The sequence below is a fragment of the Dama dama genome, chromosome 11, assembly GCF_033118175.1.
Source record: "Dama dama isolate Ldn47 chromosome 11, ASM3311817v1, whole genome shotgun sequence".
NCBI lineage: Eukaryota > Metazoa > Chordata > Mammalia > Artiodactyla > Cervidae > Dama > Dama dama.
Window position 1 is genome coordinate 95,296,153 of NC_083691.1, and position 17,093 is coordinate 95,313,245.

The window sequence follows — 17,093 nt, forward strand, 5'->3', positions numbered from 1 at the left end:
CAATTTCTAATTGCTTTCTGTAGCATTTGTTGCTGTTGTTTAGTCACTAAGTCATGTCTGACTCTGCACCCACCAGGCACCTCTGTCCCTAGCAATTCCCAGACAAGAACACTGGAGTGGGTTGCCACTGCATTCTGCTTTGTGGCATATGGGAACAAAATTATAATTTGTATATTGATCTTGTATTCTGCAACCTCGTTAACCTTACTTTATGAGTTCTAGTAAATTTTTTCTGTAACTTCCTTAATGTTTTCTACATAGATGACCATGTGGTTTATGAATACAGTTTTATATCTTTCTACCAACTACAGATGTCTTTTATATCTTGTGCTCACCTACTGCATTCAGCTGGGAAACATGAAAATCACTGGGAAGCTACTGAGCAGTGCCTGTGGAAATGGCTAGGAAATTACTTGCTGGGGCACCTGGGAGGTTCTCCTGGAAACCAGTTGGGATGCCCAGGGAATGTGCTGCGTGTCACTGAACCTTGCTAGGGGCTAGGGACCACTAGATGTCTAACAAGTCAGCCACACACCGCAGGAACAAGAAGAGAGAAAAGCACTTCAGTGTGTTAGAGAAGCTCCTTCCCCATGCAGTGTCCCTCAGCATCATCTACAGACATAGTTTCACATCGTGCCAGCTAGCAAAGATGTGTCTACAGAGTCCAGCACCAGGATCACACAACAGAGCAACGATGTATGTATTTGGAGCTGATACCAATAAACTGATCACCAGTACAGTCCGTTCTTTGGCTACTTGGCTTCCAATGCATCCTTCTGTTCACATTTCAATTTTCGTAAAACAACACCACGAAGGGAAAACGTCGCAACAGTCATTGTACCCATTCTACTCCTCAAATTCAGTCTTACTGAATTTTCTGTTACCTAAAGACTAAACTAAGCTAAATTTACTAAAATTATTAATTAATTTTAAAACTTACTAAAATTAAACTTCAAGGACCTGTAAAATTATATTTGGAAGAAGAAGAAGAAAATAGTGAGCATGTGCCAACACCCACATGCATAACAGAAAATACGCAAAACCTCAACAGTCCTTACCCTGCAAGTGGCCCCAAAGTCATAGCCGGTATCTGTGGCTTCCGTCTTTATTTTACTACCTATTTCTTCCTTGTTTTTTTTTTTTTTTTTTTTTTAAGGCTAAGGCTCTTTATCTAAAAAAGGAAACTTTTCTAGAGATTTATTTCAGAAATAGTAGTAACGTTAATGACCTAATTCAAACTGAGGACAGCATGAAAATTAACATATAAACTCTTCATGTCTTTAAAAGAAGTCTGCAACTAAGTGTCCTTTAATCACCTTATTGCTGAAAACACCTATTACGGGAATAACAAGAGACACTGATTTCTTAAATGAGATTTTTTTGTCTCGGGGTTTTTGTTTTTTGTGTGTGGTTTTTTTTTTTTTTTTTTGGTTTGTTTGTTTTATGGCTTTTTTCGGCCTATTTCTTCTTTCCCTTGCCCTCAGCCTAAACATCAGCTGATCAGGGGTCTTTACCTCACGCAAGGATGAACGTCTTTCTTCGAGTCCAGGAATTGATTCTTCCACAGTTCTACATTCTTTTGTTTCCTTGTTTTTGGAACGTTCCACGCAGAGTCCTTCCTCACTCCACTGGAAACGATCACCCAACCTGCCCTCGGTACTCCGGCTCCATCACTTCAGCCGGGAGAAGGTCCCCTTGGGTTTCCTGACGGTTTGGTGGCTTCGGGAGGCCCAACCATCCAGCTGATGGTCTCATTGCCGAACACAGCGGAACCTCTGCCCCACCCCTCGTGGAAGGTCAGCCCTCCTGGGATAAAAACCCTCCAAACCAGGAGGCTCCAAGTTGCCAAGACAGACGGCAGCGAATGTGCTACAAGTGAGCCGCCCTCGCAGGTCCCAGAAAAAGCGCTGGGGCGATGTTTGTATTAATATGTAGAGGTGAGGAGGCTGATCCACACTGGGTCCTCCTGTGTTTCAAGTGGGAAAAACGAAGCTGGGAGGGGCCGAAGGTTCTTTCTCCAGGTCAGTCACCGACAACTAGGCACGCTCACTCTGAGTCTCTTCCCGCCAAAGCCGGCGATCCCCTGGGACACCCCGTCACTTATGAGCTAAAGGCTCATCATCGCAATTCCCTCCAGCCAGGCAATGGCAGGGCGAAGCGGGCTCTTTATCCCCAGGGTGCGTAGAGCATCATCACCACCATCACAAAGCTGCCGCGCGTCCAGCACGGACGCCCGTTCTCTGGGCGGGGCGCGAGCCCGCGGGGCCGCGCGGAACCCGCCTCCCTGCGCCTGCGTCAGAAGCTCCGCCCCTGAAAGAAGGTGAGAGGCGCGCGGCTCTGCGCGGGCGCGGCCGCTCGCTTCCGCCGGGGGCGGGGCCGGCGCGCCGAGGGCCGGCCCCCAGCGCGGAGCCCCCCGCGCGCATGCGCATGGAGCCGGGGGAACAGTCCAGCGGCATGGCCCCGGACAGGGGTTTGATATCAGCAACCCCGAGACCGCGGGAGGAGCCCGGGACAGGGACCCAGGAGGGGGCTCCCGGCCCCGGTGCCGTTCGAGCCCGCCGCTTCCTGCTCTGCCTCTACCTGGTAGGCTTCCTGGTGAGTAACTGCGGGGCCAGCGGGCTGTGTCCGCGACCTGGATCCCGACCAAGGTGCTTTTCCTTGCACATCCTGAGTGGTCGCCAGGCTCTTCGAGGGCTGGAAACCTGCGATCCTCCTGCTGATGCCTCCCTACCTCTCAGGTCCCTTCTTGCCCCACACCCCCTTCTTCACACTGCACCTGACCACAGATGAGGCTTGCCCCTCTCACCCACGCCGAGGCCAGTTCGCCCGCACCCTCACCCCAGCCCCGCGATTTAAGACTCTTCGGCACCAGGCTCAGGTGTGACTCGGTGATCGAGCCTCGCACAAGGGTGACCCCGGGTGGTAGATGCTGTGACGGGTGCGTCTCCCAGCAGTGCGGTGGCTTCAGGTGTGGTAGGAGCAAACAGGCCCTTTTTACTAGGCCGTGTAGGAAAGTCGCTGTTGATAACCCTACTTGGGCAGAATTAGGTACATTGTCAGAGCTCCCAGGTGGCGCTAGTGGTAAACAATCCGCCTGCCTATGCAGGAGACAGACACCAGAGATGCGCCTTGGATTCCTGGGTGGGGAATGAGTTTGATCCCTGGGTGGGGAAGGATCCCTTGGAGAAGGAAATGGCAGCCCATTCCAATGTTTTTGCCTAAAAAATTCCATGGACAAAGGACCTTGTCGGGTTATGCTCCATGGGGTCGCAAAGAGGCAGATAAAACTGTGCTAGGAAGCATGCATTAAACTTGACAGACTGTTGAACACCTTGCATTGAGGTTGGGGGAGGAGAATGTCTTCTTGCTTCTCTCCTGGCTCAGTAGAGCTCAGCACCCTAACCTTAGTCAGGCACCAGACTGGAGAGTCATGGCTATGGTTGTAACACCCTGTATATGGATTTCTCCATGCCTTTAACCAGATGAGTGTATCTTACTGTAGAATGCAATTATGAGTTCTTGTTTGCTCAAAAATTTAGATATTGTCCTTAAAAAATCAGCTTATAATCAGGATCCCACTTTAAAAATACCCAGGCCCCTGTTTCTAATTTGCATTAACCAGCAATTTGTTGTTTAGGATTTGTTTGGTGTGAGCATGGTTGTGCCTTTACTGAGCGTTCATGTCAAGTCTCTTGGAGCAAGTCCAACAGTTGCTGGGATAGTAGGTGAGTAGGTTAATCCTGCACTTTTTCAGAGCACTGAATTTTAAGCCCCCTGGACTGAGTACCTGGAAACAAATCAGTCTTTTAGCTAAGTAATATCCAAAGGTAAAATGAAAAGGGTATAAGATTAATTTTCAGAATGTTTCAAAGTCTGACCCTGAAGCAAATGTGATTCATCTTTTCCCGACTACGTATATTCAGAGAGGTTTCTCGGTACAGTTCACCCCCATGCCCTGCCCCACCAGTGCCATCACAGGTAACTTACTGAGTCTCTCCAGGTGTTCTGGTTGTGCATGTTAATAAGGGTTAGGTATCGACGCCTGCCTGCAGGGACCTGTAACCTAATGGGAGAGCAGAGAGACATGATCTACAGAAATCACACCACGAGGAACAGAGTGCTTGCAGGCTTCCTTCACCACCACTAGAAGCACAGAGGGCTTCTCTCTCTGTGCAGCATAGAATCTCCATCCAGAAGTTGTCGATTTACCCAGGGAACAGTGGGGGTAGGATTCTGATAATTAATGAGAAATTGATAAAAACTCACAGCCTTTGATCATTCAGAAACGAGAAGAGCAGATGAGTTGTGGGGGGGGGGGGGTGGGGGGTGGATTGTACATAATATTTGGAAACTTCTGAGCCATGCTATGGCTTGCATTTCCCTGGAAAAGTGTATCTTGAGTTATACTGGTCCACCCAGCAGAGGGAAGGGGGTCTTTGAAGAGCAGAAAGAATTCAATAATAGGATGGAGCTGAAAGCGCTCCATAAAACTTTGTAAGTTCTTTACAAAGCAAGCATTTTATAAAACTGAAATGTTAGGGACATAGGCGGTAATATTAACATTTATTTAAGACTTAATCGAGACTTTGTGGGATTCAGATTTCTGGTCCTGCATGCATGCCTCACGCAGGGTAAGAAGCACTCTCTCAGGGTCCCTATGGGTGACCTCGGCCGTCAGTCTCTTTTCTGCTTTCCCTCAATTTTACTCTGAAGACCCGTATTAAACCTTGTATGACCTGACTGTCCCATCTGAAAAAAGTATGGTCATTTCATTTTTAAAACGGTCTTTTTCTCCTAATGTTTTCTGTTAATTTTATCCATCTTCTTGATGAATCTAGCTTATTTTACAGATGTCACTTGTTTTTTGCAGGCTCCTCCTATGGCATTTTGCAACTCTTTTCCAGCACGTTAGTGGTAAGTTCTCTTCTGTCTGGCAGCACATCTCAAAAGCCCCCATGCCCAAAAGACCCCTTGCCTCTAAGGGCCATCCATCACGGCTGTAGAAAAATCAGGGCTTGAGGTTTACTCAAAAGCAAGTGTGTGGATGGCAAGGACCTAAGTGTCCTTAGACCAAGAAAGATGCGTTGGTCATCTCTCTCCCTTAGTCAACCTCTGAGAAGACATAGGCCTGAAGGGGTTGGATGGCTGGATCTAAAAGGACCTGGTTGAGTCATAGTGAGTGCCTGCTATTTAAATCATAGCGTGTTCTTCCCAGGATTACTTTTTACTAGAAGAAGAGGATGCAAACAGCCATTATGACCAGTTTTGTTTGTTTCAAGTAATTGACAGTCATCAAACCCATTCAGATCCTAGGATTCTATGTGAAGTTGTGCCTTTTGAATGACATGGCTTATCAGTTATAAAACTTAAGTGTATAGACAGAGGAGCCACTGGCAGTGATGGGTTGGACATTGACCACAGAAAGTAGAAACACCCAGAGCTGATCTTGCCAACCCCACCCACTTCTTCTTTTATTAATGGCCATGCTCTTTGGGCATGTGGGATCCTAGGTTCCCGACCAGAGATCAAACTGGTGCCCCCTGTGTTGGAAGCTTGGAGTCTTAACCACTGGGCCTCCAAGGCAGTTCCCCACCACTCCCACTTCTGACTATGCAGTGGTTTGAAATTCAGAATCCTTCACTGATTCTGTGTGCCCTCTATGTAATACTGGTCCTGGGGCCTCAGCCTCCAGAGGTTCATGCAGTTCAAACAGAAAAGTCAGTTTGGTTCCAGGGACTAATCAACTGTGACCTTGGTCTAAATAACCGGTGTCACCTCGAGTGAGCACCAGGTACATACAGCACTGTGCTTCCGAAGAGTGGCTCATGTGTGAAATATATTTTAATATCAGGGAGCAGTCTGGTGAGATTTCATTACAAATTCTGAGATAACTAAACAGCTACTCCATAATTTATCTTTGTTACAGTGTTTCATGCTTTAAATTGGTAGAGCAGCAATAGTCATAGTCTCATTTAATCATTAAAATGACCCAGGAAAATAGTAGTCTGCCTTTTATTGAGGAGGAGATTAAAACTTAAACAGTTTAAGTAATTTGACAAGGTGACCTAATCCCAGTATCTAAACTCTAAGTGCCTTTTCTCTCCATGCCATCTGATAACAAGTACATGCCATTTGATAACAAGTATCAAACTGTATAGGAAACTAATGCATTTACTTGTAGGGCAGCACATCATATTTCATATTCTTTCTCATGAGAGAACAGTCTGGGATACATCTTAGTAAGTATCTTTTCTGTTGTCTTTGGGAACTCCATACCAAAATACTTTAGATGTGTGTGTATAGTGGCTTCCCAGGTGGTTCAGTGGTAAAGAATCCGCCTGCCAATGCATCAGATGCAGTTTTGATCCCTGGGTAGGGAAGATCTTTTGGAGGAGGACATGGCAACCCACTCCAGTGTTCTTGCCTGGAGAATCCCATGGACAGAAGAGCCTGGCGGGCTACAGTCCATGGGGTCGCAAAGAATCATACACAACTGAGCATTCACACACATGTATATATTAGACCAGTTAAATCACAGTGTATTTTAGATACTCGAGTGCCTTTCTCCTACTGGACTGTGACCTCCCTGAGAACACAGACCAGGCTTGATTCGTTTATCAGCAGCCTTGATCAGAGAACCTGGAACGCAGCAGCGCTTTATGAGTTTTTATTGCCAGCCACGGCCCAACCCTGTTTTTCAAATTGATCCTTTGCTTTATGACAGTAGTGCTTACAAAGCCTATATCATAGATCTCAGCTATAATTTAATGAGACCCTTCCTTAGACATCCTTCCGTTAAAGGAATACCTACTTAAAGTGTTTTCTTTAACCACTACTTTTGTAAGTACATATTTTAATTAAAAGTTTTATGAAAACATTTTAATTTTAAAAATAAATATTTTCAAAAAATAAAAATAAAAATAAATAAATAAATAAATAAATATTTTCAAAGAAAAGGTTTGCTCAATCACGTGAGGTTAATATTTTTTTCATATGTGTATTTTAATAAAAATGACCAGCGTTTATTACCTGTGATACGTCAGACTCTGCTCTTGGCACATTATTACATTTAATCTTCATAATAACCAGTCTCAACCACCAGTCTGGGAGTTGTGGGTTTCTAATGATTCATTTTAACTCAAAGCATGTAGCAAGTGTTGATGGGGATGGGGAATGGCTGAGGCAGATATGATTACTCCGACTTTATGGTAGAGAAACCGACCTCAGATACACCTGTGTGTATAATTATCTTGATTGATGCCCGGGTCGTATGTGGAATGATGAGAGTTCGGAGCTGAACCTGGACAGGGGCCCAGGGCCCACGGCTTTAACTGCCAGATTACATCATGCCCTAGGAACACGGGAGGCCAGTGACCTCTCCCACGTTGAAAGAGGGGAGAATTTCTAAACTGTTGAAAAGTAAGGAAAGATAAAAGCGACTTTTTCACAACATGAAATGATGTTCAAGATTTACTGTTAAGTGGAAAAGCATGTTCCAAAATGGAATGTATAGGATGGTCATTTTGTTAAAAACATAGGGGGCTTCCATGGTGGCTCAGTGGTGAAGAATCCACCAGCCACTGCAGGAGACACAGATTCGATCCCCGGTCTGGGAAGATCCCATATGCCACAGAGCAACTAAGCCCGTGCACTGCAGATGTTGAGCCTGTGCTCTGGAACCTGTGAGCCACAGATCATGAGTCTTGTCCTGCAACTACTGAAGCCCATACACTTGAGCCCGTGCTCCTCCGCAAGAGATGATACCACAGTATGAAACCTATACATCACAACTGGAGAGTAGCCCCCACTTTCTGCACCGAGAGAAAAGCCCATGCAGCAAGAAGACCCAGCACGGCCGAAAATATATGTATACATGTTTTCTAAAAAGTATAAAGGGAGGAAATGATCACGTCTCAAGGGACCATTTAAAAAAAAAAGTAGATTCAGGATTACGAGGTTTTATATTCATTTTGTTTTTCAGTGTTTTCTAAATTTCTAAACCATGAATATAGTTGCTAAGAAGTTAAGTTGCATAAAGTATTGAGAATACAGACAAAATGAGGCTTTAGAAATTATCCTTCACCATCTTTACAGCCTTTCTTTGCTACCAGGTCATCATAGATGCTTCCTTTGGTATCTTAGGCTGTTGAAAAACTCTGTTGTATTTTCCCACTTCACATGGGAAAGGCCGGAGAACATAATTTATGTGGCAAGGGGCACAACGGAATTGATCTGTGGATCTTAAACCCGTTTCCCCCGTGATTTCCACGGGGTCACATGTTGGAGCGTTTCCGGGGCGGCCAGGTTGTTTTACGGGGAGTCAGAGGCTTTCCGCTGCCCCCTGCTTCCTCAGGGCTGCTGGAGTGACGTCGTGGGAAGACGGTCTTCCTTACTGGTGTGCATCCTGTGCAGCGCCCTGGGTTACCTTATGCTCGCAGCATCTACCAACGTGTTCCTGTTCACCCTGGCCAGAGTCCCTGCAGGTGAGTTCTCGCTCCGTGGCTGCGTGTCCATCCAGAAACAATCAATTTATGCGTCTGCATCCAGAGAGCCTGTCCCTGCCTAGCAGCGCCTCTTGGAGCAGACTTTGTTTTTTAATACTTATTTATTTATTTTTAGCTGCATGGCATCTTTTTTTCTCTGCACGGGCTCTCTCTAGTCGCAGAGAGTGGGGGCTCCTCTCTGGCTGTGGTGTGCAGGTTTCTGATCGCTGTGGCTTCTCCTGTGGCCGAGCATGGACTCTAGAGTGCGTGGGCTTCAGTAGTTGTGGCTCTAGGGCTTAATTGCCCTGCAGCATGTGGGGTCTTCCCAGACCAGTGATGGAACCCATCTCTCTTGCACTGCAAAAGCGGATTCTTAACCACTGGACCATCAGGGAAGTCCCTGGTTAGACTTTATGTGCAGAGCCTATCATGATGATAGCAGTTACGACTGTTAACACCGGCCGCTGCTGTCGACCAAGCACTCGCCTCCGCCAGGCTCTTCTGACGGCTCCAGGATTACAGACCTTGCACTCACAGAGCCTGGAGCCCTCCTCGCCCCTCAGCGTGAACACCCATGCCTCAGTCATAGGACCTGAGTGCTGCCAGTCCACCTCTCTGCATCCGGTCAGTGGGAATTCCCTAGATGTCTTCGGCCAGCACCACAGTTGCTGTTCTCTCCCTCGGCGAGCTTATAGTTTTGAAATCGGGCTTCCTGACCTCAAATTGAGACAAGAGCAGCAGCAGTCAGGCCCGCCATATGTTGGTCAGGACAGTGGACGGCCTGTGGCTTTAGCATCCATCCACGTGTGAGTGTGTGTGGGTGTTCAGCAGACAGTGGCACACACATCCGTTATATCAGCACGAGGTTGAGGGATGTAGAGTTGTTACATACGTTGTCATCTCTCATTAAGGCAGGTCACAGCTTTCAGCTTGTCAACAAACTCCCCAGCTGCTTGTGGTAGGAAGTTGGCATTGGTTAGATGATCATGTCATGGTGTTTTTATACTTTCAGTCACTCTCTGTCTTTCATACCCCTGCTCTCTTTCTCTTTATAGCACTTATCACCCTCCCGTGTCTGTGTGTTGTGTAAAATGATATGTAGGCTCTGTGAGAACAGGGATGAGTGTCTGTTTTATTTCGTTTTTTTTCCCTTTGTTCCTTCCGTTATCCTCAGGGTCACGGTGAGTGCTGGGCTTGCAGAAGGCACGTGGGAATTGTTTATTTACTGAGCAAATAAAGCATGGTCAGTCTTTGCATGGAAACCACCATGAACTGCACTTGGACCGCAGACATGGCTGGAGACCCTGGAATGTCCTGGTGGCAGGTGGCCAAGCTGTGGGCTCCGGGGGCTTGGTTCAGATGAAGGTGACCCACTCGGGTCTGGGGCCGGGCCAGGAGTCCAGCCACAGTGGGCTGGGACCTGTAAGCCTTACAGCACAGGTCCCCAACCTTTCTGACATCAGGGACAGGTTTCATGGGAGATAGTTTTTCCATTAAGGGGACAAGATGATTTTGGGGTGATTTAAACACATCACATTTCTAATGCACTTTATTTCTATTGTTATTACATCAGCTCCACCTCAGACCATTAGGCATTAGATCCGGGAGGGTGGAGACCGCTGCCTTAGAGGGTCACGGAAAACTGAGATCAGAACTCCATCAGGGATGAAGATGAAGCTCAGGATCCCAAGTGAGATGCTTTTGGTTGGAAAATGCACAGACGCGTTTCTTGTCGCCTCGCAGGTATCTTTAAGCACACACTCTCCATCTCAAGGGCCCTGCTCGCTGATCTGGTCACAGAGGAGGAACGGCCAGTGGTGCTGGGACAGTTCAACACGGCATCCAGCATGGGCTTCATCTTGGGCCCAGTGGTCGGCGGGTATCTGGCTGAGCTAGACGGTGGGTTTTATCTCACGGCCTTCGTCTGCTCTTCTGTCTTCGTTCTCAACGCTGGTAAGTTGACATGAATCATGAGGAGGTGGTTTGCTTGATGTGTTTATCCCAACCAGTCTTATCTACTTTCTCTCGTTACAGTGTTTTCCTTAGAATGTATTGTGTTGTATCCAACTCTTTGCAACTCCTCGGAGCGGGTTCCTCTGTCCATGGGATTTCCTAGGCTAGAATATTGAGTGGGTTGCCATTTCCTTCTCCAGGGGATCTTCCTGACCCAGAAATCAGACCCGCATCTCCTGTGTCTCCTGCATTGCAGGCGGATTCTTTACCTAGTAAGCCATCAGGGAAGTCGTTTCTTAAGACAGACAGACTCATTACTCACAGAGGACAGTCCGGTCACATCGGCCCTGCTGGGGCCACGCGGTGGCTTCCGTCGTGCGTGTGCCCCTGGGTCTGTCTGTCTCTCTCAGGCCCACTTGGTGTGGGCCGGCTGCCCTCTGTCTCCCCGACAAATGTCGGCTTCCTCTTGCAGGAGGACTTTAATCCAGTCTTTCCTCCACCTACAGTGTTCTTTTCACGTATCTATACTGACTGTTTCTTGGCTGATTATTCAATTTTCAGATGTTTGCTTCCTTAGACTGGCTGTCCCTGATCCTTGTCTAAAATAACTCAATTTTTTGGTAGCATTTCTGAAATCAGAAGTTTATTTTCTTATGTTTTGTTCCCCCACCACGTATACAGTTAGAAAATAAAGTCCACAAGGATAGGGGCATTCAGTCAACATTAGTCACTGTGATTGTGATCATTTTATCATCAAAGTATACTCTTCCTCTTGGTTCATCAGCAACAGTCCTTTTGCACTTGTATCAAGGTTCTGTGAAACGTCCAAGGCCCTTGGTCAAGGATGAGTACAGATGAACAGCCCTCACAGGCCTATGTTCTCTGTGGCTAGTTTCCTGCATGAATCAGTTCTCCCTAGCTCCCTGGTCCACTTACACTGTGTTTCGAGGAACCACAGGCTTGTTGGTGAGAACAGCCCCAGGCAGGTCTGATCAGCACTGGCCCACGTGGTGCTGCAGTGATGAAGGGCTGAAAACCACGGGGATGACTTCAGAAGGATGTCCAAGAAGGGCAGGTTTGAGTGTGAAAGAAAGGGTCATTCGCTCAGTCGTGTCCAACTGTTTGTGACCCCGTGGACCGCAGCACTCCAGGCCTCCCTGTCCATCACCAGTTCCCGGACCTTGCTCAAACTCGTGTCCGTCAAGTCGGTGATGCTATCCAACCATCTCATCCTGTGTCCCCTTCTCCTCCTGCCTTCTATCTTTCCCAGTATCAGGGTCTTTTCCGGTGAGTCGGTTCTTCGCATTAGGCAGCCAAAGTATTGGAACTTCAGCTTTAGCATCAGTCCTTCCAGTGAATATTCAGAGTTGATTTCCTTTCTTAAGGTGAATAGCAGAATTCTGATATCAAAATGGAGTCTAAGTAGCTGTGGGAATGGTTAAAAACAGGCTTCAAAAATCCACCTAGTAAGTGGACTAATACAGGAAAAAGAGTAGTGGCTCCCCCCGAGGAGGCCCTGCTGGATTCTCTGCGGCTCTAACAGGTCTCATCCCACGTTGACAGGTCTCGTTTGGCTGTTTCCATGGAGTGAAGTAAAACTCAGCAGTCCAGAGGATGACTTGCCACGGGGTAGGAACCAAGCGCTTTGGGGAAAGACAGACTCTGCCACGCAGAGGGCAGCCAGTGCCCAGGGGACCCCAGTGAGCAAGGGGCCGGCCAGACTGCCCTGGGCGGAGGTGCTGGCCACCCTGCGGGGCCTGAGGAGCCTGGTGCTCTCCGCCCTGTGGGTCGTGTTCGTGGTGCGCCTGCTGATGGCCGTGGCCGTCATGCTGTACTACAGTAACTTCGTCCTGGCCCTGGAGGAGCGCTTCGGCATGGGGCCCCGGGCGGCCGGCTATCTCACCAGCTGCAGCAGCGCCCTGGGGGTCCTGGCCGGCTTCGCCCTGGGGCCCCTCCTGCGGCTGTATGGCCACCAGTCTTACCGGCTCCTGCTGCACTCCAGTGTGCTCACGTCTACGCTGCTGCTGCTCTTCGCCTCGGCACGCGGCCTGGACGTCGCGGTCGCCTGCTCCGTGCTCCTGTCCTTCTCCACCGCCATCGGCAGGACCTGCATCACCGACCTCCAGCTGACCATGGGCGGGGTGCGGGCCGGCGGCAGCCTCCTGGGCATGGGGCAGTCGGTGACGGCCGTGGGCCGGGTGCTTGCCCCCATCCTCTCGGGGGTGGCCCAGGAGGTGAGCCCCTGCGGCCCTCCCGGCCTGGGGGCGGCCTTAGGCTTCGTGGCGGTTGTCATCATGTCACGAAACAGACCTCATTCCCGCGGCCAAGAGGGTGATGAATTAAAAAGCGAGTAGGTGGATTTAGACAGCGGGAAGAGACAAAGCCAGAGCTGCATGGATGTGGGCAGAGGCCCCGAGATGGGTGCTATGGAAAGGATCGGTGGTGATGAGAAATGACTTCTCTCCAAAAAGAAGCTCTGGTGGCAGGTGTCCCGTCAGGCCTGCGGGACAGTCAGAATCAAGATGGCACACACACGTGAAGAGAGGAGCTGAGCTTGGCCGGAGGGGAAGGTAGTCAGCGTCTCCCCAAGAGTCTGCTCTTCATCTGGCCAGTGAGCCCGGGGCTTTCAAGGGGAAAAGGTGGTGGGCTCGCAGAGCAGGGCACGTGCCAGGAGGGGAGAGACCACGGGGATGTCCCTGCTGAGCAAAAGGAAGGAAACGTGAATGAAGTGCTGGTCAGCTGGATGCAGGTGTCAGGCGAAGTTCCATAAGCTCCAAGGAGGCTTTTCTGCCACCAAAATGCCGGAGATCGAAGAAGCTGCTGTACTGAAACCAGCCTGTCCCTTCTTCAGGGCCTCACGGTGTTCCACCCGGGATGCTGGCTCAAAACCAGAGATGCCCATCTGAGCCCATGGGCCCAAGTGAGGCCCTGCAATCTGTGTGTTTAGTGAGCCTGGCTTCCAGCTTCTCCTGGAGGTAGAGAAAGGGTCATTCCAAGACCTGCTGGTTTGGGTTTAAGTAAAAGTCAGAGACTGGGTTGTTACTAGTAGCTAACGCGTTTGCACTGTCTGTTAAAATGATGTGAGCACACGCAGGGGTGGCTCCCGGCAGTCACACTTACACCAGGGGAACCCGGTCCCCTGTGCTGCGTGCGTGTCCCTGAGACCCCACCCTGCACAGGCCCGAGCCTGCCTGCAGCCACATCTCCCGGAGCCCAGGCATGATGATCTCTCTGCTCCTGGAAGAGGGGAAAGAACCTGGTGGAGAAACCAAACCACTTAAATGCTTCTCAGATGAACGTCTTCTTCAGGATAAGAGAGAGGCTGGCCTCAGGACGTGTCACAGGTGCTACAGTGTCTTTGTTGAAAATCAATTCCTCTCTTTCATGTTGACATCACACCTGGGAACAGAAGTGCCGTGTTGACCTACAGGGAAACGTTCTGGGTGCCTCCTGGGGCCCTGAGTAGGGTGAGAACAGATGCCTGGGAGGCTTTGCAAGCACTCGCTGACCCTCCGAGGTGACGTCACTTACTGGTACAAACGGTTTAGGGGCCCCCTCTCTCCACACAGACCCCCAGAGCTCACGCTCCTTTCGGTCCTTTTAATCAGTCTGCTAGGGTTGTATTCCAGTCTTCCACCTGATGTGTGTAATTATAAATGATGCTTTAATACACTAATTTGTTATAACTTGAATACTTGCTACTTGCAGAGCAGAAAAAAATGTTCTGCAGCTATAGATGTTGTGTGTTGGGTAAACTCAAATATTTATGAAGAATTAACTGCAAGTTTAAAGTTTGTCCCTGTTCCTGTTTAGCTACAAGAAAAATGTTAGCTTCTTATAAGTGTGAACTTTTGTACAAGTGCTTTTGAGGAAACCAAAATATATAAAATGGCCTCGCTCTGGGTGAGTGTACCAAGTTGTCACAGAGATTAGACTCAAAGGAACAATATATAATCAAGGGTTTATGCAATGAAGGAGAATTTCAAAAGAATTTCTCTAAAGATTGTCTTTTCTTCACTCTCAGAAATAGGTTTCTGAGAAGCTCTTAAATCTAGCCATGTGTTTGTCTTTGTAAACTATAGCACTTTATTTTTGAAGTTATAAAAGCATGTACACTCAATGAGGTTTTATAATGAACTAAAGACATAGAAATACTGAGAACCCTAAAAATTGATCTCAGTGTGGAAAGCAGAGACACACTTTTGTTATTCTCTACTACTACAAATTTTACTGTTTTGTTCGCGTGATTTTTTCCGATATTTATATTAGATAGTCTAACATGTTGCTACTCGAAGTGTGGGCCGGGGACCAGCCACGTCCCGTCCCTGGAGCTCCTCGGACACGCAGACACTGGCCCACCCCACGCCTGCAGGAGTCATTTGCACAAGACACCCAGCTGCTTTGTTCCCACAGTGAAGTTTGAAAACCACCACCAGTCTCATGGACACTGTTTGTTTATAGTATGACCTCAGGGAAATTAAATCTGCTCAAAGTTTGGGTGGTTTTGTTTTGTTTTTTTTAATTTTCTTGAGTATCTTCTGTTATCTTTTACGACGTGTTAGGTCAAGCCACATGAAACTGCAGTTTTCATATGTCAAAAATTTCTGAAGTTTACATCTGGTTCAACTTAAATTAACTGTTATAATGAAATCTCATTTCAGAGGCATTGAATGTGCCCAAGAAGTTTGTGAAGGAAATGGCCCCCTGTCCAGCACCACGTTAGCACAGCTGGTACATTCTGTGAAACAACCTGGGGCTTGGGCATCTGAAAGACCTGGCCTTTTTCAAAGAGGAAGGCACGCCTGTGCACATGTCCACCTGTTCACGTGTTCAGAGAGATGAGCAGGGAGGGAGCGGAGTGTGCCTGGCTAGCAGAGACATGTACCCGGCTCCACACCCAGGGACCTGTGCCCTCCTGGATCCTGAGGTCTGGTTATACCTGGAGCTCGGAAGCAGGGGGCTGGAGTGGGGCTTGTCTGCCCTGGCTCCCTGTTAGAATCGCCTGATGCCCAGAGCCTGCCCTGCACCTCAGGGCGGCCCCAGGTGCTCAGCGCACACCCAGAGCTGAGCATCGTGGGGTTAGATGCTTACCCGCCAGGCTAAGCATCGGGGTAACCTTGTGTGCTATCACGACTGGGAGCCCTAAGCATTCATGCTGGATGGTGTTCCAGGGGCCTTCACCTTCCAGGAAGCCCCCTCTGGCAGCAGGGAGGGGGACCAGCTGGAGGCAGGGGAAGGAGGAGTCTGGGCTGAGCAGCAGGGGGTGAGGAGGGCGTGAGGCTGGAGGGAGACGGAAGGAGGGAGGGAGACTGGGAGGGGCTGCGGTGCCACCCAGGTGTCTGGTCTGGCGGAGCTCTGCCAGCCTTGAGAGCCTCCGCCCACGTGTCCGGTACACTGTGCCCTTCCTGTGTTACCTGACGGAACATTCATGGAACATTCAGAACACAGCAGGCGTCTTTTCCTGAGGACACGTGTAAGACATGGAGCAATCTGTCGGGGTGAGAGGCAACCCACCTGGGGAAATTTTAGGCATGTGGGAACTGCTGGAAGGGATGAGCTTTTCATTTGGAATCCACAGTAAAAGCCAGCCTGGGCTTCCCAGGTGGTGCGGTGGCAAAGAATCTACCTGCAGTGCAGGAGCTGGGGGAGACGCAGGTTCAATCCCTGGGTCAGGAAGACCCCCTGGAGGAGGAAATGGCAACCCGCTCCATCCAGTATGCTTGCCTGGAGAGTCCCATGGACAGAGGAGCCTGGTGGGCTACAGCCCATGGGGTCGCAAAACAGTCAGACACAACTTAACGACTAAACAAACAACATTCTAAATACATCTTGATAAAAAAAACAACAAGCCCTTGGCTTGTAAACCGTATCATATCCAGTATATACATAATCTGAAATGTATTCTATACTGATGGTGAGCTGATTGTTTTCAGATAACAGGTCATCACAGTAGAATTTATTTCTAATTTGATATAAAAATACTTAAAAGTGAAAGTCGCTCAGTCATGTCCAACTCTTTGCAACCCCATGGACTACACAGTCCATGGAATTCTCCAGGCCACAATACTGGAGTGGGTAGCCGTTCCCTTCTCCAGGGATCAAACCCAGGTCTTTCACATTGCAGGCGGATTCTTTACCAGTTGAGCTATCAGGGAAGCCCAACTTACTTAAAAACATTATTTTTACTTTATATCTGTTTTTCTCAAGTATCTAAACTCACCATTTTACAGATAACTGTGAAAACAAAACTAACAAAATTTCTACTGTGTTCTTGATTCAATCCATTCTAAGTGTGCCGATTCTTATTTTGAAAATGGATTCTCTCAAATAGTTTTGTGTTGTTCCTCAAGGGGAAAAGATAATTACAAACATTAAAGATTGTTAATTATTGCTAATGAACAGTATAAAAGTGGACTGTAAAGATCTTGTTAGAAAAAAGTTTTGTATTTTGATTGTTGTTCAGTCGCTTAGTTGTGTCCAACTCTGTGTGACCCTATGGATTGTAGCCTACCAGACTTCTCTGTCCATGGCATTCTCCAGGCAAGAATCCTAGAGCAGGTTGTCATTTCCTCCTCCAGGAGATCTTCCCAACCCAGGGATCGAACCCAGGTCTCTTGTGTCTCATGCATTTTCAGGCAGATTCTTTACCACTGAGAC

General features: G+C 48.3%; 1 protein-coding gene across 1 annotated transcript; it reads left to right on the forward strand.

Annotated features, from left to right (window-relative positions):
* The first annotated feature begins 2,389 nt into the window (after positions 1 to 2,389).
* On the forward strand, positions 2,390 to 14,931 carry MFSD9 (major facilitator superfamily domain containing 9). The gene is made up of 6 exons (XM_061155842.1): positions 2,390 to 2,595; positions 3,638 to 3,725; positions 4,871 to 4,914; positions 8,354 to 8,483; positions 10,227 to 10,436; positions 12,000 to 14,931. Exons 1-6 carry the CDS (start codon positions 2,422 to 2,424, stop codon positions 12,788 to 12,790), a joined length of 1,437 nt encoding a protein of 478 aa, XP_061011825.1. The 5' UTR covers positions 2,390 to 2,421; the 3' UTR covers positions 12,791 to 14,931.
* Positions 14,932 to 17,093: the final 2,162 nt, after the last annotated feature.